Source organism: Mesoplodon mirus (genome assembly GCF_964341445.2).
Source record: "Mesoplodon mirus genome assembly, chromosome: 9".
In the NCBI taxonomy this organism is placed as follows: domain Eukaryota; kingdom Metazoa; phylum Chordata; class Mammalia; order Artiodactyla; family Ziphiidae; genus Mesoplodon; species Mesoplodon mirus.
The window spans coordinates 28,061,940-28,089,901 of record NC_138985.1 but is presented as its reverse complement, the minus strand read 5'-3'; the positions used below and the strand labels follow the sequence as shown (position 1 = coordinate 28,089,901).

The 27,962-nt window shown below is 43.8% G+C and overlaps 5 protein-coding genes across 6 annotated transcripts in view; all 5 read right to left on the bottom strand.

Moving 5' to 3' along the window:
* HECW1 (HECT, C2 and WW domain containing E3 ubiquitin protein ligase 1) overlaps positions 1-27,962 on the bottom strand; it is a gene marked incomplete at both ends in the record, with an annotated part of 618,153 nt that overhangs the window by 502,444 nt on the left and 87,747 nt on the right. The gene's annotated exons all lie outside the window — the stretch shown is intronic.
* Positions 39-2,417, bottom strand: LOC309810591 (germ cell-less protein-like 1). The gene has a single exon (XM_082632701.1). The coding sequence runs from the start codon at positions 1,964-1,966 to the stop codon at positions 449-451; it is 1,518 nt and encodes a 505-aa protein (XP_082488827.1). The 5' UTR covers positions 1,967-2,417; the 3' UTR covers positions 39-448.
* On the bottom strand, positions 8,223-10,601 carry LOC309810479 (germ cell-less protein-like 1). Its single transcript, XM_082632506.1, has one exon. It carries the CDS (start codon positions 10,148-10,150, stop codon positions 8,633-8,635), a length of 1,518 nt encoding a protein of 505 aa, XP_082488632.1. The 5' UTR covers positions 10,151-10,601; the 3' UTR covers positions 8,223-8,632.
* On the bottom strand, positions 16,402-18,254 carry LOC309810741 (germ cell-less protein-like 1; the record flags this gene model as incomplete). Its single annotated transcript, XM_082632968.1, has 1 exon — positions 16,402-18,254. The coding sequence occupies one exon, from the start codon at positions 18,252-18,254 to the stop codon at positions 16,812-16,814; it is 1,443 nt and encodes a 480-aa protein (XP_082489094.1). The 3' UTR covers positions 16,402-16,811.
* On the bottom strand, positions 24,573-26,951 carry LOC309809956 (germ cell-less protein-like 1). The gene has a single exon (XM_082631573.1). The coding sequence runs from the start codon at positions 26,498-26,500 to the stop codon at positions 24,983-24,985; it is 1,518 nt and encodes a 505-aa protein (XP_082487699.1). The 5' UTR covers positions 26,501-26,951; the 3' UTR covers positions 24,573-24,982.

Genomic DNA, 27,962 nt, shown 5'->3' with positions numbered 1-27,962 from the left:
AAAACCACTCAATTGTACAGTTATTTTTTATTTTACTTTAACATTCACTTAATCAAACGAAAGGAAACACATATATTAAGAGAGTTTCACGAAGAGTAGTAGAGTAGGTAGGCTCAGAGTTTCTCTTTAAAGTCAATAGCTCTTTGTCTTCACAGAAATGATGGGCAGGGCGGGGGGTGGTGTCGATGGATCCTAAACCAGCAGGACAGGTTGCCATGTTAACAGCGCAAATGAATTCTCGAGGAGTTTGGGGGGCTTCAAAATTTGTCCTCTTCATACGCTCATGTGAACAGTCTCAAGTATTATGAGCTACAGTTCAACAAAGCCTCTGACAGAATTGGTTACCAGAGATGGGCAAGCCTGGTTGGTCCCACAGAAGGAGCTGGCATCTGGACCAAGCTGGTCGTCCCTGACCCCAGGAAAGAGCTGCTCAGTTCTCTGAGCTGCTTTACAGGGGCAAACGCCCTGGCAAACTCTCCCCTCGCTGGAGGTACAGGAAGTTACAGGCCACATATATGGGGAAAACCACGTCTTGGTTTTCCAGGTTCATTACCTCTAGCTCTTGATTCTGTCTCAGGGAAAGCATCTGGTATTCTGTGTCCTTCCTGAAAACGGCTCTCCCATCCCTGTCCAAGGAGAACAGGCGCAGGCGGAACGCGACCTTTCTCCTCCCGAGGAGACTGACCCCGAAGCTGCGGTACTTTTTCCGTGCGCTGCACCGGCAAATGATGCGCTGCCTGGCGTAGCGCAGCACCAGGTCCCAGAAGAATTTGAAGCCTTCCCACCGCCAGCTGCACAGCTCGTCCCTGTGGAGCTGGCTCCCGCACCGCATGCTTCTCCCCTGGGGGTCGGACACGTAGACGCCCATGGGCCGGACAATTCTGGTCTGCTCAGCCCGGAGGGGGCCAAGGCAATGCTCACTGTACAAGGGACACAACCAAGAGGGAGGGATCAGCGCGTCCTGGTGGATGACGTGTGCTGACATCGGGTCGCACATTATGTAGGCAAGCCGCAGCTGCTGGAACACTGGCACGAAGGCTCTGCCCTGCTCGGTCTCCAGGAAAGGGGTGCCCTCCGAATCCCTCCTGGACCTGGCAAACCATGAGTTGGTGTCAGGCAATAGGGCACTGCGCGGGCCCCTCCATGTCGGCTGCAGCTGCAAGAACACCCACATTTTCAGCACGATGTACACGTTCATCTCCACCCCCATCACAAAGAGCCGTGAAGAGGCAACGACCTCTTTCATCAGATCCAGGCGGACTTCTCGCAATAGCCCCTCACTACACAGGGTCGTCATGTTGTCCAGCAGCCACTGAAGACACACGGTCCTGATGGTCTGGAGTCCGTAGCTTTCAGCAGAGTAGTAGTAGCTGCACACGGTCTGGGCACTGACAGTCTCCTTCATGACCTCCCCGCACCGCTGAATCACCTGGTCCAGCTGCAGCATGCTGGCTGTGGCCAGGATGGCGACGACTCGACCGGGTGGGATGAGAATGGAGCCTCGGTACAGGGAAGCGAAAGCCTCGTGCAGTGCCTCGCCATCAATGTTCTCGTCAGGCATCTGCAACTCTATAGTATCCATGTTTGTCTCCCGCCAAGCGCCACTGAACATGCTAGCAAAGAACCCTGACTGGCACAAGTAGACCCTATGCAAGTTCCACTCCTCCCCCAGTGCGCAGATCCGCACGTCGCTCCCTTCTCCTCTCAGGAAGAGTGCCTCATAAGTGGACCCTGAATGATCTTTAGCACGTTTCCGGCGGGGCTCTTTTGTGAGCGGCCCCCCTGGGCCTGTCTTCCGCTTGCGGCTCCTCTGACGGGCGGCGGGTCTGGCCTTTTCACTCTCCTTCCCTTCCTCTCTCTCTGCCGCTACTGCCTCCTCGGCCTCCTCCATCCCCGCACTGGCACCTGGCTCCTCTGGGGCACGCCCCCACCAGCGCCATGGCATCCGACTGCTTCGTGCTCCCATGGCCTATACCTCAGTGGGGCAGTGGCCAAGCTTCCTCTCCAGGCGCCCTTGCCGCGGGCACGAGCTCAGCCCAGAGTGATGCTGGGTACTATGACGTTTGCTCTAACGGTCTCTCGAGAGGACGACGCCACGCTAAGCCACACCCACTAGGCCCCACCCCGCCGGGTAAGGGCACTCCGTACCAGGGATTCCACTCTGTTTATCTTTCCTTCCTGGGATGATTGCTCTCGGGCTCCCTTCATAGGATGATGGTGGAACAGAGGCCTTTGTGTGCCAAGTTTACCCATTAATTTCAAGAACACAATTCGCTCTTGCCCATCTAAAACAGTTAGTGATTATTCCTTTATGGAGAATTACATCTTGGTCCCAGCCCTGTCCTCTAGGCACCTTAATTTCCATAATTAACTTCTTATTTAGTTAGTTATGTTTAATTAATTTTATTTTTATATTTTTTATTAGTTCCTGCTTTACAACACAGTGAGTCAGTTATACATATACATCTGTTCCCATATCCCTTCCCTCTAGCGTCTCCCTCCCTCCCACTCTCCCTATCCCACCTCTCCAGGAGGTCACAAAGCACCCAGCTGATCTCCCTGTGCTCTGCGGCTGCTTCCCACTAGCTATCTACCTTACGTTTGGTAGTGTATGTATGTCCATGCCTCTCTCTCGCTTTGTCACAGCTTACCCTTCCTCCTCCCCATATCCTCAAGTCCGTTCTCAAGTAGATCTGTGTCTTTATTCCTGTTTTACCCCTAGGTTCTTCATGACATTTGTTTTCTTAAATTCCATATATATGTGTTAGCATACGGTATTTGTCTTTCTCTTTCTGACTTACTTCACTCTGTAGGACAGACTCTAGGTCTATCCACCTCATTACAAACAGCTCCGTTCCGTTTCTTTGTATGGCTGAGTAATATTCCATTGTATATATGTGCCACATCTTCTTTATCCGTTCATCCGATGATGGACACTTAGGTTGTTTCCAGCTCCGGGCTATTGTGAATAGAGCTGCAATGAACGTTTTGGTACATGTCTCTTTTTGAATTATGGTTTTCTCAGGGTATATGCCTAGTAGTGGGATTGCTGGGTCATATGGTAGTTCTATGTTTAGTTTTTTAAGGAACCTCCATACTGTTCTCCATCTTTAATGTTACACCATCTTTAATGTGTGGCTCTCTTCCCCAGCTTGCAAGATGGCTGCTGGCACTCCAGCCACCATAACCACATTCCAGATTGAATATGGAGGAAAAGGAAGAGCAAATGCAGCATACCAAATGAGTCGGCTTCCCTTAAAGAGCTTCCCCAGAGGCCCCCACCCAATGACTTCCAAATATATCTCACTGGACTCAGTTATGTCATATAACTACTGTTACCTGCATGGAAGACTGGGAAATAGAGCTTTTAAACTGAGACCATTCCAAAATTAAAACAGAGTTCTATGAGTAAAGAAAAAGGAGAGAGGGGATATCCGTTGACAAAGAGCAGCCTATAACAAAAGTCCTGAGTTGAGTGACAAAGGAGAAGAGCCAAGTCACAAAAATATACAGACGAACATTGTCCTGTGCTGAGTTCTTCCAATGCAAATCAGAAGATTTCAACATGTTTCCAGTAAAGTCCAATAAAAACAATAGCAAGAAAGACCTATATTCCTGGATATCTTGGCAAAATGCTCTAATTCTATTTTTTAAATCCTAAAAGTATCCAAGCAATCAAATCTTAAAAAAAGATTACCTAGAAAGAATATAAATTGAGGCTATCCTCAAACTTATCCACGATCTCCAAAAGTAGAGAATCACAAAATAATCTCTCAAGAGTCTTGGGGCAAAAGTTATTACACAAAAATAATAGTCACAGTCCAAAAACTATCTATAGAAGTGAGAGAAATATACCCCCCAGAAATCAAAAAACTCAGAAAATAGCCACTGAAGAACTTGCTTAAACATATGTTTTCCTTCCAAATCTATGACTAGGAAACTCATTCTGTTCATGTTTAAGAATAAATATATTCTGGATAGACCTAGATGAAGTAAGTCAGACAGCGAAAGACAAATATGATATCACTTATATATGGAATCTACACAAGAAATTGAATTCTTGTGTTTAAAATAACATAAAAGCTCTCAATGGCCAACATTGGGTTAATTTGAGGATCAAATAGAATCACAACTGTAATTGATTATATCACACTGAGTAAATAAAAATCTACTAGGACACAGTGATTTCTCTCCTCCCAAAAGAAGAGAGAAGAAAAAAAGGGAAAGCTCTTTTTTCACAGAAGAATGGCAGCTAATAAACGTGGAAAGAATTAGATCATTGGAAAGTCACAGATTTGCAGTCTCCGGTGGATAACGGATTCTGAGAAGGAAACAGTGGAGGATAAAACAACTAAGTGACAGGTTATTGGGAAACAGGAATTTGTCCCTATTATTAATTGTGAAGACCAACTGTAGCTTTTGTTGCAGACATCTGAAGATCACCAGCTTAATCAGCAAGTCATCATAAATAAAATTAAAAGACATATTACAACCACATCAAATATGATAGAGTTAATATCTATAATAATAAAGACTTCATACAAATTGGAAAAAGAAGCACCAAGACCTTGCCTGGGGAGGAGGTGTTGGTAAAATACAGGTATAGAGGATTTACAGAAACAGCCTGACTGTCCCTTTGTCCCTTCACTGGAAGTGGATAGGATGGCACCTGCCTGAGTGTCAGAACCCCAGCATCAGACACTTCATAATCTGCGGTATTTTTCCCATGAGGTACGCAGAGGGACCCAGGACCCCAGGCCACTTTCCTTTTGCCTGCTATTCCTAGCCTGCAGCTTCCTGTCCTCGGCTGGAAGAAGTGGAAGGGCAAAGGGAAAAGACTTGTGCCAACCGAGCCTGTTATTTTTCATCCAGAAAAAAACATCTTTCCCAGAAGTCACCCTCAGAGGAGTCACCTGGTCACAACTACCTGCAGAGAGACAGCCTCCAGCACCCCTCTTTCCTTGACAAAAGAGCAAAAATAAAACGGATAAATCATAGTACTTGGTACTGAATATTTGGAGATTGGCACCTCACAGACCGTCGGTATATGGCATATGTTGTTACAACTTTTCTGAAAAGCAACTCTTCAGTGCGTTTCAGGAAACCTCAGTGTACCTCTAGATTCATCAGTTCTGCTTTGGGGAATCATTTCTATGGAAATAATGTGAAATGCAACGAATGGTTTATGTACATTGATATTCAGGTCGAGAGACTGTCATTTTGAAATCCACTATTAAAACATTTACAGGGTAAAATGTTAACAACAAAGACACATAAATAAGCAAACTTAGACTCTCCCAACTCTCCCCCATTATTCCATTATCCTTGTACTTTACTCTCTGATAACAGAAGGTGGAGTTTCTGAACCTTTCTTTCTGCCATGCTATTCACTCAAATGGATCTATTGTGGTTCCTTTCAATTTCCTGATTACTAGCTCTGACTCCTTCTCACCTCTTCTCTCCACTTTAGGGAAGCTATCAGAATGTAGAGGGCAACATTACAACTGTAGGACTAAGCACAAGTCTTCTCTGGTTGATTTCTTTATATTTTTGTCTTGAAATAATTATAGATTCATGGAAGATGCAGAGAGTACAGAGAACTTTGTGTGCTCTTTACCTACTTCCCCAATGGGAACTATCCTACACTAGCAAAACAAGGAAATTGACATTGGTACAATCTACAGAGCTTATTCAGATGTCATCAGTTTTACAATGCACTCGTGTGTGTGAAGGTCCGTGTAATTTTATCACATGTATGGATTCGTGTAACTACCACCATGATCACAATATGGAGCTGTCTCATCACCACTAAGATCCCATGTATTGTTCTTTTGTAGTCACATCCATTTCCCTGTCATCCTCCCCATCCATAAAAGCTGGCAACCACTAATCTGTTCCCCACTTCTATAATTTTGTTATTTCAAAAATGTTACATAAATGACATCATACATAATGTAACACTCTGAGATTGGTTTTTCCCACTGAGCCAAATTCCCTTGAGATTCATCCACGTTGTTACATGCATTCCTTTTTATTGTTGCATAGTATTTCTGGGTATGGATGTGCCACAGTTGGTTTAGTTATCAACCTGCTGAACTACATTTGTGTTGCTTGCAGTTTTCAGCTATTACAAATAAAGTTGCTATGAACATTCACATACAGGATTTTGTGTGGACATTGGTTTTTGTTTCTCTGGGATAAATGCACGAGTGTAATTGCTGGGTCATATGATAATTAGTTTTAAAAGAAACTGACACACTCCTTTCCACATGGCTGTATTATTATAGGTTCCACCATAAACATATAGTGATCCAAACTCTCTGCATCTTCACCAGCATTTGCCGTTGTCAATATTCTATTTTATTTTAGCCATTCTGATATGTGCATATTATTATGGTTTTAATTGCTTTTTCCTTAGTGGCTAATGATATTGAACATTTTTTTCATGTTTTAATTTTCCATTATTATATCTTATTTTGTGAAATGTCTGTTCATGACTTTTATCTGTTTTCTATTGGGTTTTTAAAAATTTACCATACAGTTTTATCCGTTTGTTAGTATTCTAGTTATGAATCCTTGGGCAGTTATATAGCTTGCAAATTATCTTCCAGTGCTTGGTTATTAAAAGTATATAATTAGTGGGACTTCCCTAGTGACACAGTGGTTAAGAATCTGCCTGCCAATGCAGGGGACACGGGTTCAAGCCCTGGTCTGGGAAGATCCCACATGCCACAGAGCAACTAAGTCCATGAGCCACAACTACTGAGCCTGCACTCTGGAGCCAGCAAGCCACAACTACTGAAGCCTGCACGCCTAGAGCCCATGCTCTGCCACAAGAGAAGCCACTGCAATGAGAAGCCCGCGCACCACAACCAAGAGTAGCCCCTGCTCGCCACAACTAGACAAAAACCACATGCAGCAACAAAGACCCAACACAGCCAGAAATAATAAATCAATCAATAAATAAATTTATTTATTTTTCAAAAAGTATCTAATTAGGGAAGGCCTTTGGGAATGGTGGAGCTAGGGCCTATGAAAATATTTTCCTTCATAAAAGCCATGAGAACACTCACAAATATTCTAAATCAACTTTTTGAGAACTCTGGACATTAACCAGAACACAGAAACAACTCTTACAACTTGATGATAAAAAGACAATAACCCACTTAAAAAATGGTTAAGTGATTTGAAGAGTTATTTCTCTGAAGACTACATAAAAATGGCCAATAAGTACATGAAATGATCCTCAACATTCCTAGTCATTTGGATGATTCAAATCACAACCACAATGAAATTGCAGTAAACACACCCAGTAAAATGGCTACATTTTTTTAAAAGACAGTAACACATATTAGTGAGGATGTGATGAAACGGGAATCTTCATACACCAGTGGTGGGAATGTAAAATGGTGCAGCCACTTGGGAAAAAAGTCTGGCAATTCCTCAGAAGCCTAAACATAAAGTTACCATATAACACAGCAATTCCATTCCTAGGTATATACACAAAAACTTTTTTTTGAAGTATAGTTGATTTATAATGTTTCAGGTGTACAGTAGAGTGATGTAGTTTTATATATATATATATATATATATATATATATATATATATATATATATATAAAACGTTTACAGTTATATATATATAAAACTTTTTCAGATTCTTTTCCATTATAGGTTATTACAACTATATTCAACTATATTGAATATAGTTCCCTGTGCTATACAGTAGGTCCTTGTTGGTTATCTAGTTTACATATAGTAGCTTACAAAAACTTGTACATGAATATTCACAGCAGCATTATTCACAATAACTAAAAAGTGAAAACAACACAAATGTCCACCAACTGATGACTGGATAAACAAAATGTGGTGTATCTCTACAGTGGAATATTATTAGCCATACAAGGAACAAAGCACAGACATATCTACAACATGAATGAACCTTGAAAAGTTATGCTAAGAGAAAGAAGGCAGACAAAAAGGGACACATATTTGTATGGGTCCATTTATATGAAATGTCCAGAGTAGGCAAATTGATAGAGACAGAAAGTAGATTAGTAGTTACCATGAGCTGGGGGAAAGGAAGATTGAGGAGTGACCTTTAATGGGTATGAGGTTTCCTTCTGAGGTGATGAAATATTCTGGAATTAGTGGTGGTGTTTGTACAACTTTGTGAATATAATAAAAACCACTCAATTGTACAGTTATTTTTTATTTTACTTTAACATTCACTTAATCAAACGAAAGGAAACACATATATTAAGAGAGTTTCACGAAGAGTAGTAGAGTAGGTAGGCTCAGAGTTTCTCTTTAAAGTCAATAGCTCTTTGTCTTCACAGAAATGATGGGCAGGGCGGGGGGTGGTGTCGATGGATCCTAAACCAGCAGGACAGGTTGCCATGTTAACAGCGCAAATGAATTCTCGAGGAGTTTGGGGGGCTTCAAAATTTGTCCTCTTCATACGCTCATGTGAACAGTCTCAAGTATTATGAGCTACAGTTCAACAAAGCCTCTGACAGAATTGGTTACCAGAGATGGGCAAGCCTGGTTGGTCCCACAGAAGGAGCTGGCATCTGGACCAAGCTGGTCGTCCCTGACCCCAGGAAAGAGCTGCTCAGTTCTCTGAGCTGCTTTACAGGGGCAAACGCCCTGGCAAACTCTCCCCTCGCTGGAGGTACAGGAAGTTACAGGCCACATATATGGGGAAAACCACGTCTTGGTTTTCCAGGTTCATTACCTCTAGCTCTTGATTCTGTCTCAGGGAAAGCATCTGGTATTCTGTGTCCTTCCTGAAAACGGCTCTCCCATCCCTGTCCAAGGAGAACAGGCGCAGGCGGAACGCGACCTTTCTCCTCCCGAGGAGACTGACCCCGAAGCTGCGGTACTTTTTCCGTGCGCTGCACCGGCAAATGATGCGCTGCCTGGCGTAGCGCAGCACCAGGTCCCAGAAGAATTTGAAGCCTTCCCACCGCCAGCTGCACAGCTCGTCCCTGTGGAGCTGGCTCCCGCACCGCATGCTTCTCCCCTGGGGGTCGGACACGTAGACGCCCATGGGCCGGACAATTCTGGTCTGCTCAGCCCGGAGGGGGCCAAGGCAATGCTCACTGTACAAGGGACACAACCAAGAGGGAGGGATCAGCGCGTCCTGGTGGATGACGTGTGCTGACATCGGGTCGCACATTATGTAGGCAAGCCGCAGCTGCTGGAACACTGGCACGAAGGCTCTGCCCTGCTCGGTCTCCAGGAAAGGGGTGCCCTCCGAATCCCTCCTGGACCTGGCAAACCATGAGTTGGTGTCAGGCAATAGGGCACTGCGCGGGCCCCTCCATGTCGGCTGCAGCTGCAAGAACACCCACATTTTCAGCACGATGTACACGTTCATCTCCACCCCCATCACAAAGAGCCGTGAAGAGGCAACGACCTCTTTCATCAGATCCAGGCGGACTTCTCGCAATAGCCCCTCACTACACAGGGTCGTCATGTTGTCCCGCAGCCACTGAAGACACACGGTCCTGATGGTCTGGAGTCCGTAGCTTTCAGCAGAGTAGTAGTAGCTGCACACGGTCTGGGCACTGACAGTCTCCTTCATGACCTCCCCGCACCGCTGAATCACCTGGTCCAGCTGCAGCATGCTGGCTGTGGCCAGGATGGCGACGACTCGACCGGGTGGGATGAGAATGGAGCCTCGGTACAGGGAAGCGAAAGCCTCGTGCAGTGCCTCGCCATCAATGTTCTCGTCAGGCATCTGCAACTCTATAGTATCCATGTTTGTCTCCCGCCAAGCGCCACTGAACATGCTAGCAAAGAACCCTGACTGGCACAAGTAGACCCTATGCAAGTTCCACTCCTCCCCCAGTGCGCAGATCCGCACGTCGCTCCCTTCTCCTCTCAGGAAGAGTGCCTCATAAGTGGACCCTGAATGATCTTTAGCACGTTTCCGGCGGGGCTCTTTTGTGAGCGGCCCCCCTGGGCCTGTCTTCCGCTTGCGGCTCCTCTGACGGGCGGCGGGTCTGGCCTTTTCACTCTCCTTCCCTTCCTCTCTCTCTGCCGCTACTGCCTCCTCGGCCTCCTCCATCCCCGCACTGGCACCTGGCTCCTCTGGGGCACGCCCCCACCAGCGCCATGGCATCCGACTGCTTCGTGCTCCCATGGCCTATACCTCAGTGGGGCAGTGGCCAAGCTTCCTCTCCAGGCGCCCTTGCCGCGGGCACGAGCTCAGCCCAGAGTGATGCTGGGTACTATGACGTTTGCTCTAACGGTCTCTCGAGAGGACGACGCCACGCTAAGCCACACCCACTAGGCCCCACCCCGCCGGGTAAGGGCACTCCGTACCAGGGATTCCACTCTGTTTATCTTTCCTTCCTGGGATGATTGCTCTCGGGCTCCCTTCATAGGATGATGGTGGAACAGAGGCCTTTGTGTGCCAAGTTTACCCATTAATTTCAAGAACACAATTCGCTCTTGCCCATCTAAAACAGTTAGTGATTATTCCTTTATGGAGAATTACATCTTGGTCCCAGCCCTGTCCTCTAGGCACCTTAATTTCCATAATTAACTTCTTATTTAGTTAGTTATGTTTAATTAATTTTATTTTTATATTTTTTATTAGTTCCTGCTTTACAACACAGTGAGTCAGTTATACATATACATCTGTTCCCATATCCCTTCCCTCTAGCGTCTCCCTCCCTCCCACTCTCCCTATCCCACCTCTCCAGGAGGTCACAAAGCACCCAGCTGATCTCCCTGTGCTCTGCGGCTGCTTCCCACTAGCTATCTACCTTACGTTTGGTAGTGTATGTATGTCCATGCCTCTCTCTCGCTTTGTCACAGCTTACCCTTCCTCCTCCCCATATCCTCAAGTCCGTTCTCAAGTAGATCTGTGTCTTTATTCCTGTTTTACCCCTAGGTTCTTCATGACATTTGTTTTCTTAAATTCCATATATATGTGTTAGCATACGGTATTTGTCTTTCTCTTTCTGACTTACTTCACTCTGTAGGACAGACTCTAGGTCTATCCACCTCATTACAAACAGCTCCGTTCCGTTTCTTTGTATGGCTGAGTAATATTCCATTGTATATATGTGCCACATCTTCTTTATCCGTTCATCCGATGATGGACACTTAGGTTGTTTCCAGCTCCGGGCTATTGTGAATAGAGCTGCAATGAACGTTTTGGTACATGTCTCTTTTTGAATTATGGTTTTCTCAGGGTATATGCCTAGTAGTGGGATTGCTGGGTCATATGGTAGTTCTATGTTTAGTTTTTTAAGGAACCTCCATACTGTTCTCCATCTTTAATGTTACACCATCTTTAATGTGTGGCTCTCTTCCCCAGCTTGCAAGATGGCTGCTGGCACTCCAGCCACCATAACCACATTCCAGATTGAATATGGAGGAAAAGGAAGAGCAAATGCAGCATACCAAATGAGTCGGCTTCCCTTAAAGAGCTTCCCCAGAGGCCCCCACCCAATGACTTCCAAATATATCTCACTGGACTCAGTTATGTCATATAACTACTGTTACCTGCATGGAAGACTGGGAAATAGAGCTTTTAAACTGAGACCATTCCAAAATTAAAACAGAGTTCTATGAGTAAAGAAAAAGGAGAGAGGGGATATCCGTTGACAAAGAGCAGCCTATAACAAAAGTCCTGAGTTGAGTGACAAAGGAGAAGAGCCAAGTCACAAAAATATACAGACGAACATTGTCCTGTGCTGAGTTCTTCCAATGCAAATCAGAAGATTTCAACATGTTTCCAGTAAAGTCCAATAAAAACAATAGCAAGAAAGACCTATATTCCTGGATATCTTGGCAAAATGCTCTAATTCTATTTTTTAAATCCTAAAAGTATCCAAGCAATCAAATCTTAAAAAAAGATTACCTAGAAAGAATATAAATTGAGGCTATCCTCAAACTTATCCACGATCTCCAAAAGTAGAGAATCACAAAATAATCTCTCAAGAGTCTTGGGGCAAAAGTTATTACACAAAAATAATAGTCACAGTCCAAAAACTATCTATAGAAGTGAGAGAAATATACCCCCCAGAAATCAAAAAACTCAGAAAATAGCCACTGAAGAACTTGCTTAAACATATGTTTTCCTTCCAAATGTATGACTAGGAAACTCATTCTGTTCATGTTTAAGAATAAATATATTCTGGATAGACCTAGATGAAGTAAGTCAGACAGCGAAAGACAAATATGATATCACTTATATATGGAATCTACACAAGAAATTGAATTCTTGTGTTTAAAATAACATAAAAGCTCTCAATGGCCAACATTGGGTTAATTTGAGGATCAAATAGAATCACAACTGTAATTGATTATATCACACTGAGTAAATAAAAATCTACTAGGACACAGTGATTTCTCTCCTCCCAAAAGAAGAGAGAAGAAAAAAAGGGAAAGCTCTTTTTTCACAGAAGAATGGCAGCTAATAAACGTGGAAAGAATTAGATCATTGGAAAGTCACAGATTTGCAGTCTCCGGTGGATAACGGATTCTGAGAAGGAAACAGTGGAGGATAAAACAACTAAGTGACAGGTTATTGGGAAACAGGAATTTGTCCCTATTATTAATTGTGAAGACCAACTGTAGCTTTTGTTGCAGACATCTGAAGATCACCAGCTTAATCAGCAAGTCATCATAAATAAAATTAAAAGACATATTACAACCACATCAAATATGATAGAGTTAATATCTATAATAATAAAGACTTCATACAAATTGGAAAAAGAAGCACCAAGACCTTGCCTGGGGAGGAGGTGTTGGTAAAATACAGGTATAGAGGATTTACAGAAACAGCCTGACTGTCCCTTTGTCCCTTCACTGGAAGTGGATAGGATGGCACCTGCCTGAGTGTCAGAACCCCAGCATCAGACACTTCATAATCTGCGGTATTTTTCCCATGAGGTACGCAGAGGGACCCAGGACCCCAGGCCACTTTCCTTTTGCCTGCTATTCCTAGCCTGCAGCTTCCTGTCCTCGGCTGGAAGAAGTGGAAGGGCAAAGGGAAAAGACTTGTGCCAACCGAGCCTGTTATTTTTCATCCAGAAAAAAACATCTTTCCCAGAAGTCACCCTCAGAGGAGTCACCTGGTCACAACTTACCTGCAGAGAGACAGCCTCCAGCACCCCTCTTTCCTTGACAAAAGAGCAAAAATAAAACGGATAAATCATAGTACTTGGTACTGAATATTTGGAGATTGGCACCTCACAGACCGTCGGTATATGGCATATGTTGTTACAACTTTTCTGAAAAGCAACTCTTCAGTGCGTTTCAGGAAACCTCAGTGTACCTCTAGATTCATCAGTTCTGCTTTGGGGAATCATTTCTATGGAAATAATGTGAAATGCAACGAATGGTTTATGTACATTGATATTCAGGTCGAGAGACTGTCATTTTGAAATCCACTATTAAAACATTTACAGGGTAAAATGTTAACAACAAAGACACATAAATAAGCAAACTTAGACTCTCCCAACTCTCCCCCATTATTCCATTATCCTTGTACTTTACTCTCTGATAACAGAAGGTGGAGTTTCTGAACCTTTCTTTCTGCCATGCTATTCACTCAAATGGATCTATTGTGGTTCCTTTCAATTTCCTGATTACTAGCTCTGACTCCTTCTCACCTCTTCTCTCCACTTTAGGGAAGCTATCAGAATGTAGAGGGCAACATTACAACTGTAGGACTAAGCACAAGTCTTCTCTGGTTGATTTCTTTATATTTTTGTCTTGAAATAATTATAGATTCATGGAAGATGCAGAGAGTACAGAGAACTTTGTGTGCTCTTTACCTACTTCCCCAATGGGAACTATCCTACACTAGCAAAACAAGGAAATTGACATTGGTACAATCTACAGAGCTTATTCAGATGTCATCAGTTTTACAATGCACTCGTGTGTGTGAAGGTCCGTGTAATTTTATCACATGTATGGATTCGTGTAACTACCACCATGATCACAATATGGAGCTGTCTCATCACCACTAAGATCCCATGTATTGTTCTTTTGTAGTCACATCCATTTCCCTGTCATCCTCCCCATCCATAAAAGCTGGCAACCACTAATCTGTTCCCCACTTCTATAATTTTGTTATTTCAAAAATGTTACATAAATGACATCATACATAATGTAACACTCTGAGATTGGTTTTTCCCACTGAGCCAAATTCCCTTGAGATTCATCCACGTTGTTACATGCATTCCTTTTTATTGTTGCATAGTATTTCTGGGTATGGATGTGCCACAGTTGGTTTAGTTATCAACCTGCTGAACTACATTTGTGTTGCTTGCAGTTTTCAGCTATTACAAATAAAGTTGCTATGAACATTCACATACAGGATTTTGTGTGGACATTGGTTTTTGTTTCTCTGGGATAAATGCACGAGTGTAATTGCTGGGTCATATGATAATTAGTTTTAAAAGAAACTGACACACTCCTTTCCACATGGCTGTATTATTATAGGTTCCACCATAAACATATAGTGATCCAAACTCTCTGCATCTTCACCAGCATTTGCCGTTGTCAATATTCTATTTTATTTTAGCCATTCTGATATGTGCATATTATTATGGTTTTAATTGCTTTTTCCTTAGTGGCTAATGATATTGAACATTTTTTTCATGTTTTAATTTTCCATTATTATATCTTATTTTGTGAAATGTCTGTTCATGACTTTTATCTGTTTTCTATTGGGTTTTTAAAAATTTACCATACAGTTTTATCCGTTTGTTAGTATTCTAGTTATGAATCCTTGGGCAGTTATATAGCTTGCAAATTATCTTCCAGTGCTTGGTTATTAAAAGTATATAATTAGTGGGACTTCCCTAGTGACACAGTGGTTAAGAATCTGCCTGCCAATGCAGGGGACACGGGTTCAAGCCCTGGTCTGGGAAGATCCCACATGCCACAGAGCAACTAAGTCCATGAGCCACAACTACTGAGCCTGCACTCTGGAGCCAGCAAGCCACAACTACTGAAGCCTGCACGCCTAGAGCCCATGCTCTGCCACAAGAGAAGCCACTGCAATGAGAAGCCCGCGCACCACAACCAAGAGTAGCCCCTGCTCGCCACAACTAGACAAAAACCACATGCAGCAACAAAGACCCAACACAGCCAGAAATAATAAATCAATCAATAAATAAATTTATTTATTTTTCAAAAAGTATCTAATTAGGGAAGGCCTTTGGGAATGGTGGAGCTAGGGCCTATGAAAATATTTTCCTTCATAAAAGCCATGAGAACACTCACAAATATTCTAAATCAACTTTTTGAGAACTCTGGACATTAACCAGAACACAGAAACAACTCTTACAACTTGATGATAAAAAGACAATAACCCACTTAAAAAATGGTTAAGTGATTTGAAGAGTTATTTCTCTGAAGACTACATAAAAATGGCCAATAAGTACATGAAATGATCCTCAACATTCCTAGTCATTTGGATGATTCAAATCACAACCACAATGAAATTGCAGTAAACACACCCAGTAAAATGGCTACATTTTTTTAAAAGACAGTAACACATATTAGTGAGGATGTGATGAAACGGGAATCTTCATACACCAGTGGTGGGAATGTAAAATGGTGCAGCCACTTGGGAAAAAAGTCTGGCAATTCCTCAGAAGCCTAAACATAAAGTTACCATATAACACAGCAATTCCATTCCTAGGTATATACACAAAAACTTTTTTTTGAAGTATAGTTGATTTATAATGTTTCAGGTGTACAGTAGAGTGATTTAGTTTTATATATATATATATATATATATATATATATATATATATATATAAAACGTTTACAGTTATATATATATAAAACTTTTTCAGATTCTTTTCCATTATAGGTTATTACAACTATATTCAACTATATTGAATATAGTTCCCTGTGCTATACAGTAGGTCCTTGTTGGTTATCTAGTTTACATATAGTAGCTTACAAAAACTTGTACATGAATATTCACAGCAGCATTATTCACAATAACTAAAAAGTGAAAACAACACAAATGTCCACCAACTGATGACTGGATAAACAAAATGTGGTGTATCTCTACAGTGGAATATTATTAGCCATACAAGGAACAAAGCACAGACATATCTACAACATGAATGAACCTTGAAAAGTTATGCTAAGAGAAAGAAGGCAGACAAAAAGGGACACATATTTGTATGGGTCCATTTATATGAAATGTCCAGAGTAGGCAAATTGATAGAGACAGAAAGTAGATTAGTAGTTACCATGAGCTGGGGGAAAGGAAGATTGAGGAGTGACCTTTAATGGGTATGAGGTTTCCTTCTGAGGTGATGAAATATTCTGGAATTAGTGGTGGTGTTTGTACAACTTTGTGAATATAATAAAAACCACTCAATTGTACAGTTATTTTTTATTTTACTTTAACATTCACTTAATCAAACGAAAGGAAACACATATATTAAGAGAGTTTCACGAAGAGTAGTAGAGTAGGTAGGCTCAGAGTTTCTCTTTAAAGTCAATAGCTCTTTGTCTTCACAGAAATGATGGGCAGGGCGGGGGGTGGTGTCGATGGATCCTAAACCAGCAGGACAGGTTGCCATGTTAACAGCGCAAATGAATTCTCGAGGAGTTTGGGGGGCTTCAAAATTTGTCCTCTTCATACGCTCATGTGAACAGTCTCAAGTATTATGAGCTACAGTTCAACAAAGCCTCTGACAGAATTGGTTACCAGAGATGGGCAAGCCTGGTTGGTCCCACAGAAGGAGCTGGCATCTGGACCAAGCTGGTCGTCCCTGACCCCAGGAAAGAGCTGCTCAGTTCTCTGAGCTGCTTTACAGGGGCAAACGCCCTGGCAAACTCTCCCCTCGCTGGAGGTACAGGAAGTTACAGGCCACATATATGGGGAAAACCACGTCTTGGTTTTCCAGGTTCATTACCTCTAGCTCTTGATTCTGTCTCAGGGAAAGCATCTGGTATTCTGTGTCCTTCCTGAAAACGGCTCTCCCATCCCTGTCCAAGGAGAACAGGCGCAGGCGGAACGCGACCTTTCTCCTCCCGAGGAGACTGACCCCGAAGCTGCGGTACTTTTTCCGTGCGCTGCACCGGCAAATGATGCGCTGCCTGGCGTAGCGCAGCACCAGGTCCCAGAAGAATTTGAAGCCTTCCCACCGCCAGCTGCACAGCTCGTCCCTGTGGAGCTGGCTCCCGCACCGCATGCTTCTCCCCTGGGGGTCGGACACGTAGACGCCCATGGGCCGGACAATTCTGGTCTGCTCAGCCCGGAGGGGGCCAAGGCAATGCTCACTGTACAAGGGACACAACCAAGAGGGAGGGATCAGCGCGTCCTGGTGGATGACGTGTGCTGACATCGGGTCGCACATTATGTAGGCAAGCCGCAGCTGCTGGAACACTGGCACGAAGGCTCTGCCCTGCTCGGTCTCCAGGAAAGGGGTGCCCTCCGAATCCCTCCTGGACCTGGCAAACCATGAGTTGGTGTCAGGCAATAGGGCACTGCGCGGGCCCCTCCATGTCGGCTGCAGCTGCAAGAACACCCACATTTTCAGCACGATGTACACGTTCATCTCCACCCCCATCACAAAGAGCCGTGAAGAGGCAACGACCTCTTTCATCAGATCCAGGCGGACTTCTCGCAATAGCCCCTCACTACACAGGGTCGTCATGTTGTCCAGCAGCCACTGAAGACACACGGTCCTGATGGTCTGGAGTCCGTAGCTTTCAGCAGAGTAGTAGTAGCTGCACACGGTCTGGGCACTGACAGTCTCCTTCATGACCTCCCCGCACCGCTGAATCACCTGGTCCAGCTGCAGCATGCTGGCTGTGGCCAGGATGGCGACGACTCGACCGGGTGGGATGAGAATGGAGCCTCGGTACAGGGAAGCGAAAGCCTCGTGCAGTGCCTCGCCATCAATGTTCTCGTCAGGCATCTGCAACTCTATAGTATCCATGTTTGTCTCCCGCCAAGCGCCACTGAACATGCTAGCAAAGAACCCTGACTGGCACAAGTAGACCCTATGCAAGTTCCACTCCTCCCCCAGTGCGCAGATCCGCACGTCGCTCCCTTCTCCTCTCAGGAAGAGTGCCTCATAAGTGGACCCTGAATGATCTTTAGCACGTTTCCGGCGGGGCTCTTTTGTGAGCGGCCCCCCTGGGCCTGTCTTCCGCTTGCGGCTCCTCTGACGGGCGGCGGGTCTGGCCTTCTCACTCTCCTTCCCTTCCTCTCTCTCTGCCGCTACTGCCTCCTCGGCCTCCTCCATCCCCGCACTGGCACCTGGCTCCTCTGGGGCACGCCCCCACCAGCGCCATGGCATCCGACTGCTTCGTGCTCCCATGGCCTATACCTCAGTGGGGCAGTGGCCAAGCTTCCTCTCCAGGCGCCCTTGCCGCGGGCACGAGCTCAGCCCAGAGTGATGCTGGGTACTATGACGTTTGCTCTAACGGTCTCTCGAGAGGACGACGCCACGCTAAGCCACACCCACTAGGCCCCACCCCGCCGGGTAAGGGCACTCCGTACCAGGGATTCCACTCTGTTTATCTTTCCTTCCTGGGATGATTGCTCTCGGGCTCCCTTCATAGGATGATGGTGGAACAGAGGCCTTTGTGTGCCAAGTTTACCCATTAATTTCAAGAACACAATTCGCTCTTGCCCATCTAAAACAGTTAGTGATTATTCCTTTATGGAGAATTACATCTTGGTCCCAGCCCTGTCCTCTAGGCACCTTAATTTCCATAATTAACTTCTTATTTAGTTAGTTATGTTTAATTAATTTTATTTTTATATTTTTTATTAGTTCCTGCTTTACAACACAGTGAGTCAGTTATACATATACATCTGTTCCCATATCCCTTCCCTCTAGCGTCTCCCTCCCTCCCACTCTCCCTATCCCACCTCTCCAGGAGGTCACAAAGCACCCAGCTGATCTCCCTGTGCTCTGCGGCTGCTTCCCACTAGCTATCTACCTTACGTTTGGTAGTGTATGTATGTCCATGCCTCTCTCTCGCTTTGTCACAGCTTACCCTTCCTCCTCCCCATATCCTCAAGTCCGTTCTCAAGTAGATCTGTGTCTTTATTCCTGTTTTACCCCTAGGTTCTTCATGACATTTGTTTTCTTAAATTCCATATATATGTGTTAGCATACGGTATTTGTCTTTCTCTTTCTGACTTACTTCACTCTGTAGGACAGACTCTAGGTCTATCCACCTCATTACAAACAGCTCCGTTCCGTTTCTTTGTATGGCTGAGTAATATTCCATTGTATATATGTGCCACATCTTCTTTATCCGTTCATCCGATGATGGACACTTAGGTTGTTTCCAGCTCCGGGCTATTGTGAATAGAGCTGCAATGAACGTTTTGGTACATGTCTCTTTTTGAATTATGGTTTTCTCAGGGTATATGCCTAGTAGTGGGATTGCTGGGTCATATGGTAGTTCTATGTTTAGTTTTTTAAGGAACCTCCATACTGTTCTCCATCTTTAATGTTACACCATCTTTAATGTGTGGCTCTCTTCCCCAGCTTGCAAGATGGCTGCTGGCACTCCAGCCACCATAACCACATTCCAGATTGAATATGGAGGAAAAGGAAGAGCAAATGCAGCATACCAAATGAGTCGGCTTCCCTTAAAGAGCTTCCCCAGAGGCCCCCACCCAATGACTTCCAAATATATCTCACTGGACTCAGTTATGTCATATAACTACTGTTACCTGCATGGAAGACTGGGAAATAGAGCTTTTAAACTGAGACCATTCCAAAATTAAAACAGAGTTCTATGAGTAAAGAAAAAGGAGAGAGGGGATATCCGTTGACAAAGAGCAGCCTATAACAAAAGTCCTGAGTTGAGTGACAAAGGAGAAGAGCCAAGTCACAAAAATATACAGACGAACATTGTCCTGTGCTGAGTTCTTCCAATGCAAATCAGAAGATTTCAACATGTTTCCAGTAAAGTCCAATAAAAACAATAGCAAGAAAGACCTATATTCCTGGATATCTTGGCAAAATGCTCTAATTCTATTTTTTAAATCCTAAAAGTATCCAAGCAATCAAATCTTAAAAAAAGATTACCTAGAAAGAATATAAATTGAGGCTATCCTCAAACTTATCCACGATCTCCAAAAGTAGAGAATCACAAAATAATCTCTCAAGAGTCTTGGGGCAAAAGTTATTACACAAAAATAATAGTCACAGTCCAAAAACTATCTATAGAAGTGAGAGAAATATACCCCCCAGAAATCAAAAAACTCAGAAAATAGCCACTGAAGAACTTGCTTAAACATATGTTTTCCTTCCAAATCTATGACTAGGAAACTCATTCTGTTCATGTTTAAGAATAAATATATTCTGGATAGACCTAGATGAAGTAAGTCAGACAGCGAAAGACAAATATGATATCACTTATATATGGAATCTACACAAGAAATTGAATTCTTGTGTTTAAAATAACATAAAAGCTCTCAATGGCCAACATTGGGTTAATTTGAGGATCAAATAGAATCACAACTGTAATTGATTATATCACACTGAGTAAATAAAAATCTACTAGGACACAGTGATTTCTCTCCTCCCAAAAGAAGAGAGAAGAAAAAAAGGGAAAGCTCTTTTTTCACAGAAGAATGGCAGCTAATAAACGTGGAAAGAATTAGATCATTGGAAAGTCACAGATTTGCAGTCTCCGGTGGATAACGGATTCTGAGAAGGAAACAGTGGAGGATAAAACAACTAAGTGACAGGTTATTGGGAAACAGGAATTTGTCCCTATTATTAATTGTGAAGACCAACTGTAGCTTTTGTTGCAGACATCTGAAGATCACCAGCTTAATCAGCAAGTCATCATAAATAAAATTAAAAGACATATTACAACCACATCAAATATGATAGAGTTAATATCTATAATAATAAAGACTTCATACAAATTGGAAAAAGAAGCACCAAGACCTTGCCTGGGGAGGAGGTGTTGGTAAAATACAGGTATAGAGGATTTACAGAAACAGCCTGACTGTCCCTTTGTCCCTTCACTGGAAGTGGATAGGATGGCACCTGCCTGAGTGTCAGAACCCCAGCATCAGACACTTCATAATCTGCGGTATTTTTCCCATGAGGTACGCAGAGGGACCCAGGACCCCAGGCCACTTTCCTTTTGCCTGCTATTCCTAGCCTGCAGCTTCCTGTCCTCGGCTGGAAGAAGTGGAAGGGCAAAGGGAAAAGACTTGTGCCAACCGAGCCTGTTATTTTTCATCCAGAAAAAAACATCTTTCCCAGAAGTCACCCTCAGAGGAGTCACCTGGTCACAACTTACCTGCAGAGAGACAGCCTCCAGCACCCCTCTTTCCTTGACAAAAGAGCAAAAATAAAACGGATAAATCATAGTACTTGGTACTGAATATTTGGAGATTGGCACCTCACAGACCGTCGGTATATGGCATATGTTGTTACAACTTTTCTGAAAAGCAACTCTTCAGTGCGTTTCAGGAAACCTCAGTGTACCTCTAGATTCATCAGTTCTGCTTTGGGGAATCATTTCTATGGAAATAATGTGAAATGCAACGAATGGTTTATGTACATTGATATTCAGGTCGAGAGACTGTCATTTTGAAATCCACTATTAAAACATTTACAGGGTAAAATGTTAACAACAAAGACACATAAATAAGCAAACTTAGACTCTCCCAACTCTCCCCCATTATTCCATTATCCTTGTACTTTACTCTCTGATAACAGAAGGTGGAGTTTCTGAACCTTTCTTTCTGCCATGCTATTCACTCAAATGGATCTATTGTGGTTCCTTTCAATTTCCTGATTACTAGCTCTGACTCCTTCTCACCTCTTCTCTCCACTTTAGGGAAGCTATCAGAATGTAGAGGGCAACATTACAACTGTAGGACTAAGCACAAGTCTTCTCTGGTTGATTTCTTTATATTTTTGTCTTGAAATAATTATAGATTCATGGAAGATGCAGAGAGTACAGAGAACTTTGTGTGCTCTTTACCTACTTCCCCAATGGGAACTATCCTACACTAGCAAAACAAGGAAATTGACATTGGTACAATCTACAGAGCTTATTCAGATGTCATCAGTTTTACAATGCACTCGTGTGTGTGAAGGTCCGTGTAATTTTATCACATGTATGGATTCGTGTAACTACCACCATGATCACAATATGGAGCTGTCTCATCACCACTAAGATCCCATGTATTGTTCTTTTGTAGTCACATCCATTTCCCTGTCATCCTCCCCATCCATAAAAGCTGGCAACCACTAATCTGTTCCCCACTTCTATAATTTTGTTATTTCAAAAATGTTACATAAATGACATCATACATAATGTAACACTCTGAGATTGGTTTTTCCCACTGAGCCAAATTCCCTTGAGATTCATCCACGTTGTTACATGCATTCCTTTTTATTGTTGCATAGTATTTCTGGGTATGGATGTGCCACAGTTGGTTTAGTTATCAACCTGCTGAACTACATTTGTGTTGCTTGCAGTTTTCAGCTATTACAAATAAAGTTGCTATGAACATTCACATACAGGATTTTGTGTGGACATTGGTTTTTGTTTCTCTGGGATAAATGCACGAGTGTAATTGCTGGGTCATATGATAATTAGTTTTAAAAGAAACTGACACACTCCTTTCCACATGGCTGTATTATTATAGGTTCCACCATAAACATATAGTGATCCAAACTCTCTGCATCTTCACCAGCATTTGCCGTTGTCAATATTCTATTTTATTTTAGCCATTCTGATATGTGCATATTATTATGGTTTTAATTGCTTTTTCCTTAGTGGCTAATGATATTGAACATTTTTTTCATGTTTTAATTTTCCATTATTATATCTTATTTTGTGAAATGTCTGTTCATGACTTTTATCTGTTTTCTATTGGGTTTTTAAAAATTTACCATACAGTTTTATCCGTTTGTTAGTATTCTAGTTATGAATCCTTGGGCAGTTATATAGCTTGCAAATTATCTTCCAGTGCTTGGTTATTAAAAGTATATAATTAGTGGGACTTCCCTAGTGACACAGTGGTTAAGAATCTGCCTGCCAATGCAGGGGACACGGGTTCAAGCCCTGGTCTGGGAAGATCCCACATGCCACAGAGCAACTAAGTCCATGAGCCACAACTACTGAGCCTGCACTCTGGAGCCAGCAAGCCACAACTACTGAAGCCTGCACGCCTAGAGCCCATGCTCTGCCACAAGAGAAGCCACTGCAATGAGAAGCCCGCGCACCACAACCAAGAGTAGCCCCTGCTCGCCACAACTAGACAAAAACCACATGCAGCAACAAAGACCCAACACAGCCAGAAATAATAAATCAATCAATAAATAAATTTATTTATTTTTCAAAAAGTATCTAATTAGGGAAGGCCTTTGGGAATGGTGGAGCTAGGGCCTATGAAAATATTTTCCTTCATAAAAGCCATGAGAACACTCACAAATATTCTAAATCAACTTTTTGAGAACTCTGGACATTAACCAGAACACAGAAACAACTCTTACAACTTGATGATAAAAAGACAATAACCCACTTAAAAAATGGTTAAGTGATTTGAAGAGTTATTTCTCTGAAGACTACATAAAAATGGCCAATAAGTACATGAAATGATCCTCAACATTCCTAGTCATTTGGATGATTCAAATCACAACCACAATGAAATTGCAGTAAGCACACCCAGTAAAATGGCTACATTTTTTTAAAAGACAGTAACACATATTAGTGAGGATGTGATGAAACGGGAATCTTCATACACCAGTGGTGGGAATGTAAAATGGTGCAGCCACTTGGGAAAAAAGTCTGGCAATTCCTCAGAAGCCTAAACATAAAGTTACCATATAACACAGCAATTCCATTCCTAGGTATATACACAAAAACTTTTTTTTGAAGTATAGTTGATTTATAATGTTTCAGGTGTACAGTAGAGTGATTTAGTTTTATATATATATATATATATATATATATATATATATAAAACGTTTACAGTTATATATATATAAAACTTTTTCAGATTCTTTTCCATTATAGGTTATTACAACTATATTCAACTATATTGAATATAGTTCCCTGTGCTATACAGTAGGTCCTTGTTGGTTATCTAGTTTACATATAGTAGCTTACAAAAACTTGTACATGAATATTCACAGCAGCATTATTCACAATAACTAAAAAGTGAAAACAACACAAATGTCCACCAACTGATGACTGGATAAACAAAATGTGGTGTATCTCTACAGTGGAATATTATTAGCCATACAAGGAACAAAGCACAGACATATCTACAACATGAATGAACCTTGAAAAGTTATGCTAAGAGAAAGAAGGCAGACAAAAAGGGACACATATTTGTATGGGTCCATTTATATGAAATGTCCAGAGTAGGCAAATTGATAGAGACAGAAAGTAGATTAGTAGTTACCATGAGCTGGGGGAAAGGAAGATTGAGGAGTGACCTTTAATGGGTATGAGGTTTCCTTCTGAGGTGATGAAATATTCTGGAATTAGTGGTGGTGTTTGTACAACTTTGTGAATATAATAAAAACCACTCAATTGTACAGTTATTTTTTATTTTACTTTAACATTCACTTAATCAAACGAAAGGAAACACATATATTAAGAGAGTTTCACGAAGAGTAGTAGAGTAGGTAGGCTCAGAGTTTCTCTTTAAAGTCAATAGCTCTTTGTCTTCACAGAAATGATGGGCAGGGCGGGGGGTGGTGTCGATGGATCCTAAACCAGCAGGACAGGTTGCCATGTTAACAGCGCAAATGAATTCTCGAGGAGTTTGGGGGGCTTCAAAATTTGTCCTCTTCATACGCTCATGTGAACAGTCTCAAGTATTATGAGCTACAGTTCAACAAAGCCTCTGACAGAATTGGTTACCAGAGATGGGCAAGCCTGGTTGGTCCCACAGAAGGAGCTGGCATCTGGACCAAGCTGGTCGTCCCTGACCCCAGGAAAGAGCTGCTCAGTTCTCTGAGCTGCTTTACAGGGGCAAACGCCCTGGCAAACTCTCCCCTCGCTGGAGGTACAGGAAGTTACAGGCCACGTATATGGGGAAAACCACGTCTTGGTTTTCCAGGTTCATTACCTCTAGCTCTTGATTCTGTCTCAGGGAAAGCATCTGGTATTCTGTGTCCTTCCTGAAAACGGCTCTCCCATCCCTGTCCAAGGAGAACAGGCGCAGGCGGAACGCGACCTTTCTCCTCCCGAGGAGACTGACCCCGAAGCTGCGGTACTTTTTCCGTGCGCTGCACCGGCAAATGATGCGCTGCCTGGCGTAGCGCAGCACCAGGTCCCAGAAGAATTTGAAGCCTTCCCACCGCCAGCTGCACAGCTCGTCCCTGTGGAGCTGGCTCCCGCACCGCATGCTTCTCCCCTGGGGGTCGGACACGTAGACGCCCATGGGCCGGACAATTCTGGTCTGCTCAGCCCGGAGGGGGCCAAGGCAATGCTCACTGTACAAGGGACACAACCAAGAGGGAGGGATCAGCGCGTCCTGGTGGATGACGTGTGCTGACATCGGGTCGCACATTATGTAGGCAAGCCGCAGCTGCTGGAACACTGGCACGAAGGCTCTGCCCTGCTCGGTCTCCAGGAAAGGGGTGCCCTCCGAATCCCTCCTGGACCTGGCAAACCATGAGTTGGTGTCAGGCAATAGGGCACTGCGCGGGCCCCTCCATGTCGGCTGCAGCTGCAAGAACACCCACATTTTCAGCACGATGTACACGTTCATCTCCACCCCCATCACAAAGAGCCGTGAAGAGGCAACGACCTCTTTCATCAGATCCAGGCGGACTTCTCGCAATAGCCCCTCACTACACAGGGTCGTCATGTTGTCCAGCAGCCACTGAAGACACACGGTCCTGATGGTCTGGAGTCCGTAGCTTTCAGCAGAGTAGTAGTAGCTGCACACGGTCTGGGCACTGACAGTCTCCTTCATGACCTCCCCGCACCGCTGAATCACCTGGTCCAGCTGCAGCATGCTGGCTGTGGCCAGGATGGCGACGACTCGACCGGGTGGGATGAGAATGGAGCCTCGGTACAGGGAAGCGAAAGCCTCGTGCAGTGCCTCGCCATCAATGTTCTCGTCAGGCATCTGCAACTCTATAGTATCCATGTTTGTCTCCCGCCAAGCGCCACTGAACATGCTAGCAAAGAACCCTGACTGGCACAAGTAGACCCTATGCAAGTTCCACTCCTCCCCCAGTGCGCAGATCCGCACGTCGCTCCCTTCTCCTCTCAGGAAGAGTGCCTCATAAGTGGACCCTGAATGATCTTTAGCACGTTTCCGGCGGGGCTCTTTTGTGAGCGGCCCCCCTGGGCCTGTCTTCCGCTTGCGGCTCCTCTGACGGGCGGCGGGTCTGGCCTTTTCACTCTCCTTCCCTTCCTCTCTCTCTGCCGCTACTGCCTCCTCGGCCTCCTCCATCCCCGCACTGGCACCTGGCTCCTCTGGGGCACGCCCCCACCAGCGCCATGGCATCCGACTGCTTCGTGCTCCCATGGCCTATACCTCAGTGGGGCAGTGGCCAAGCTTCCTCTCCAGGCGCCCTTGCCGCGGGCACGAGCTCAGCCCAGAGTGATGCTGGGTACTATGACGTTTGCTCTAACGGTCTCTCGAGAGGACGACGCCACGCTAAGCCACACCCACTAGGCCCCACCCCGCCGGGTAAGGGCACTCCGTACCAGGGATTCCACTCTGTTTATCTTTCCTTCCTGGGATGATTGCTCTCGGGCTCCCTTCATAGGATGATGGTGGAACAGAGGCCTTTGTGTGCCAAGTTTACCCATTAATTTCAAGAACACAATTCGCTCTTGCCCATCTAAAACAGTTAGTGATTATTCCTTTATGGAGAATTACATCTTGGTCCCAGCCCTGTCCTCTAGGCACCTTAATTTCCATAATTAACTTCTTATTTAGTTAGTTATGTTTAATTAATTTTATTTTTATATTTTTTATTAGTTCCTGCTTTACAACACAGTGAGTCAGTTATACATATACATCTGTTCCCATATCCCTTCCCTCTAGCGTCTCCCTCCCTCCCACTCTCCCTATCCCACCTCTCCAGGAGGTCACAAAGCACCCAGCTGATCTCCCTGTGCTCTGCGGCTGCTTCCCACTAGCTATCTACCTTACGTTTGGTAGTGTATGTATGTCCATGCCTCTCTCTCGCTTTGTCACAGCTTACCCTTCCTCCTCCCCATATCCTCAAGTCCGTTCTCAAGTAGATCTGTGTCTTTATTCCTGTTTTACCCCTAGGTTCTTCATGACATTTGTTTTCTTAAATTCCATATATATGTGTTAGCATACGGTATTTGTCTTTCTCTTTCTGACTTACTTCACTCTGTAGGACAGACTCTAGGTCTATCCACCTCATTACAAACAGCTCCGTTCCGTTTCTTTGTATGGCTGAGTAATATTCCATTGTATATATGTGCCACATCTTCTTTATCCGTTCATCCGATGATGGACACTTAGGTTGTTTCCAGCTCCGGGCTATTGTGAATAGAGCTGCAATGAACGTTTTGGTACATGTCTCTTTTTGAATTATGGTTTTCTCAGGGTATATGCCTAGTAGTGGGATTGCTGGGTCATATGGTAGTTCTATGTTTAGTTTTTTAAGGAACCTCCATACTGTTCTCCATCTTTAATGTTACACCATCTTTAATGTGTGGCTCTCTTCCCCAGCTTGCAAGATGGCTGCTGGCACTCCAGCCACCATAACCACATTCCAGATTGAATATGGAGGAAAAGGAAGAGCAAATGCAGCATACCAAATGAGTCGGCTTCCCTTAAAGAGCTTCCCCAGAGGCCCCCACCCAATGACTTCCAAATATATCTCACTGGACTCAGTTATGTCATATAACTACTGTTACCTGCATGGAAGACTGGGAAATAGAGCTTTTAAACTGAGACCATTCCAAAATTAAAACAGAGTTCTATGAGTAAAGAAAAAGGAGAGAGG

Excerpts from the sequence above, each read along its gene's own strand:
- LOC309810591 (XM_082632701.1), bottom strand. The coding sequence starts at position 1,966 with ATGGGAGCACGAAGCAGTCGGATGCCATGGCGCTGGTGGGGGCGTGCC.
- LOC309810479 (XM_082632506.1), bottom strand. The coding sequence starts at position 10,150 with ATGGGAGCACGAAGCAGTCGGATGCCATGGCGCTGGTGGGGGCGTGCC.
- LOC309809956 (XM_082631573.1), bottom strand. The coding sequence starts at position 26,500 with ATGGGAGCACGAAGCAGTCGGATGCCATGGCGCTGGTGGGGGCGTGCC.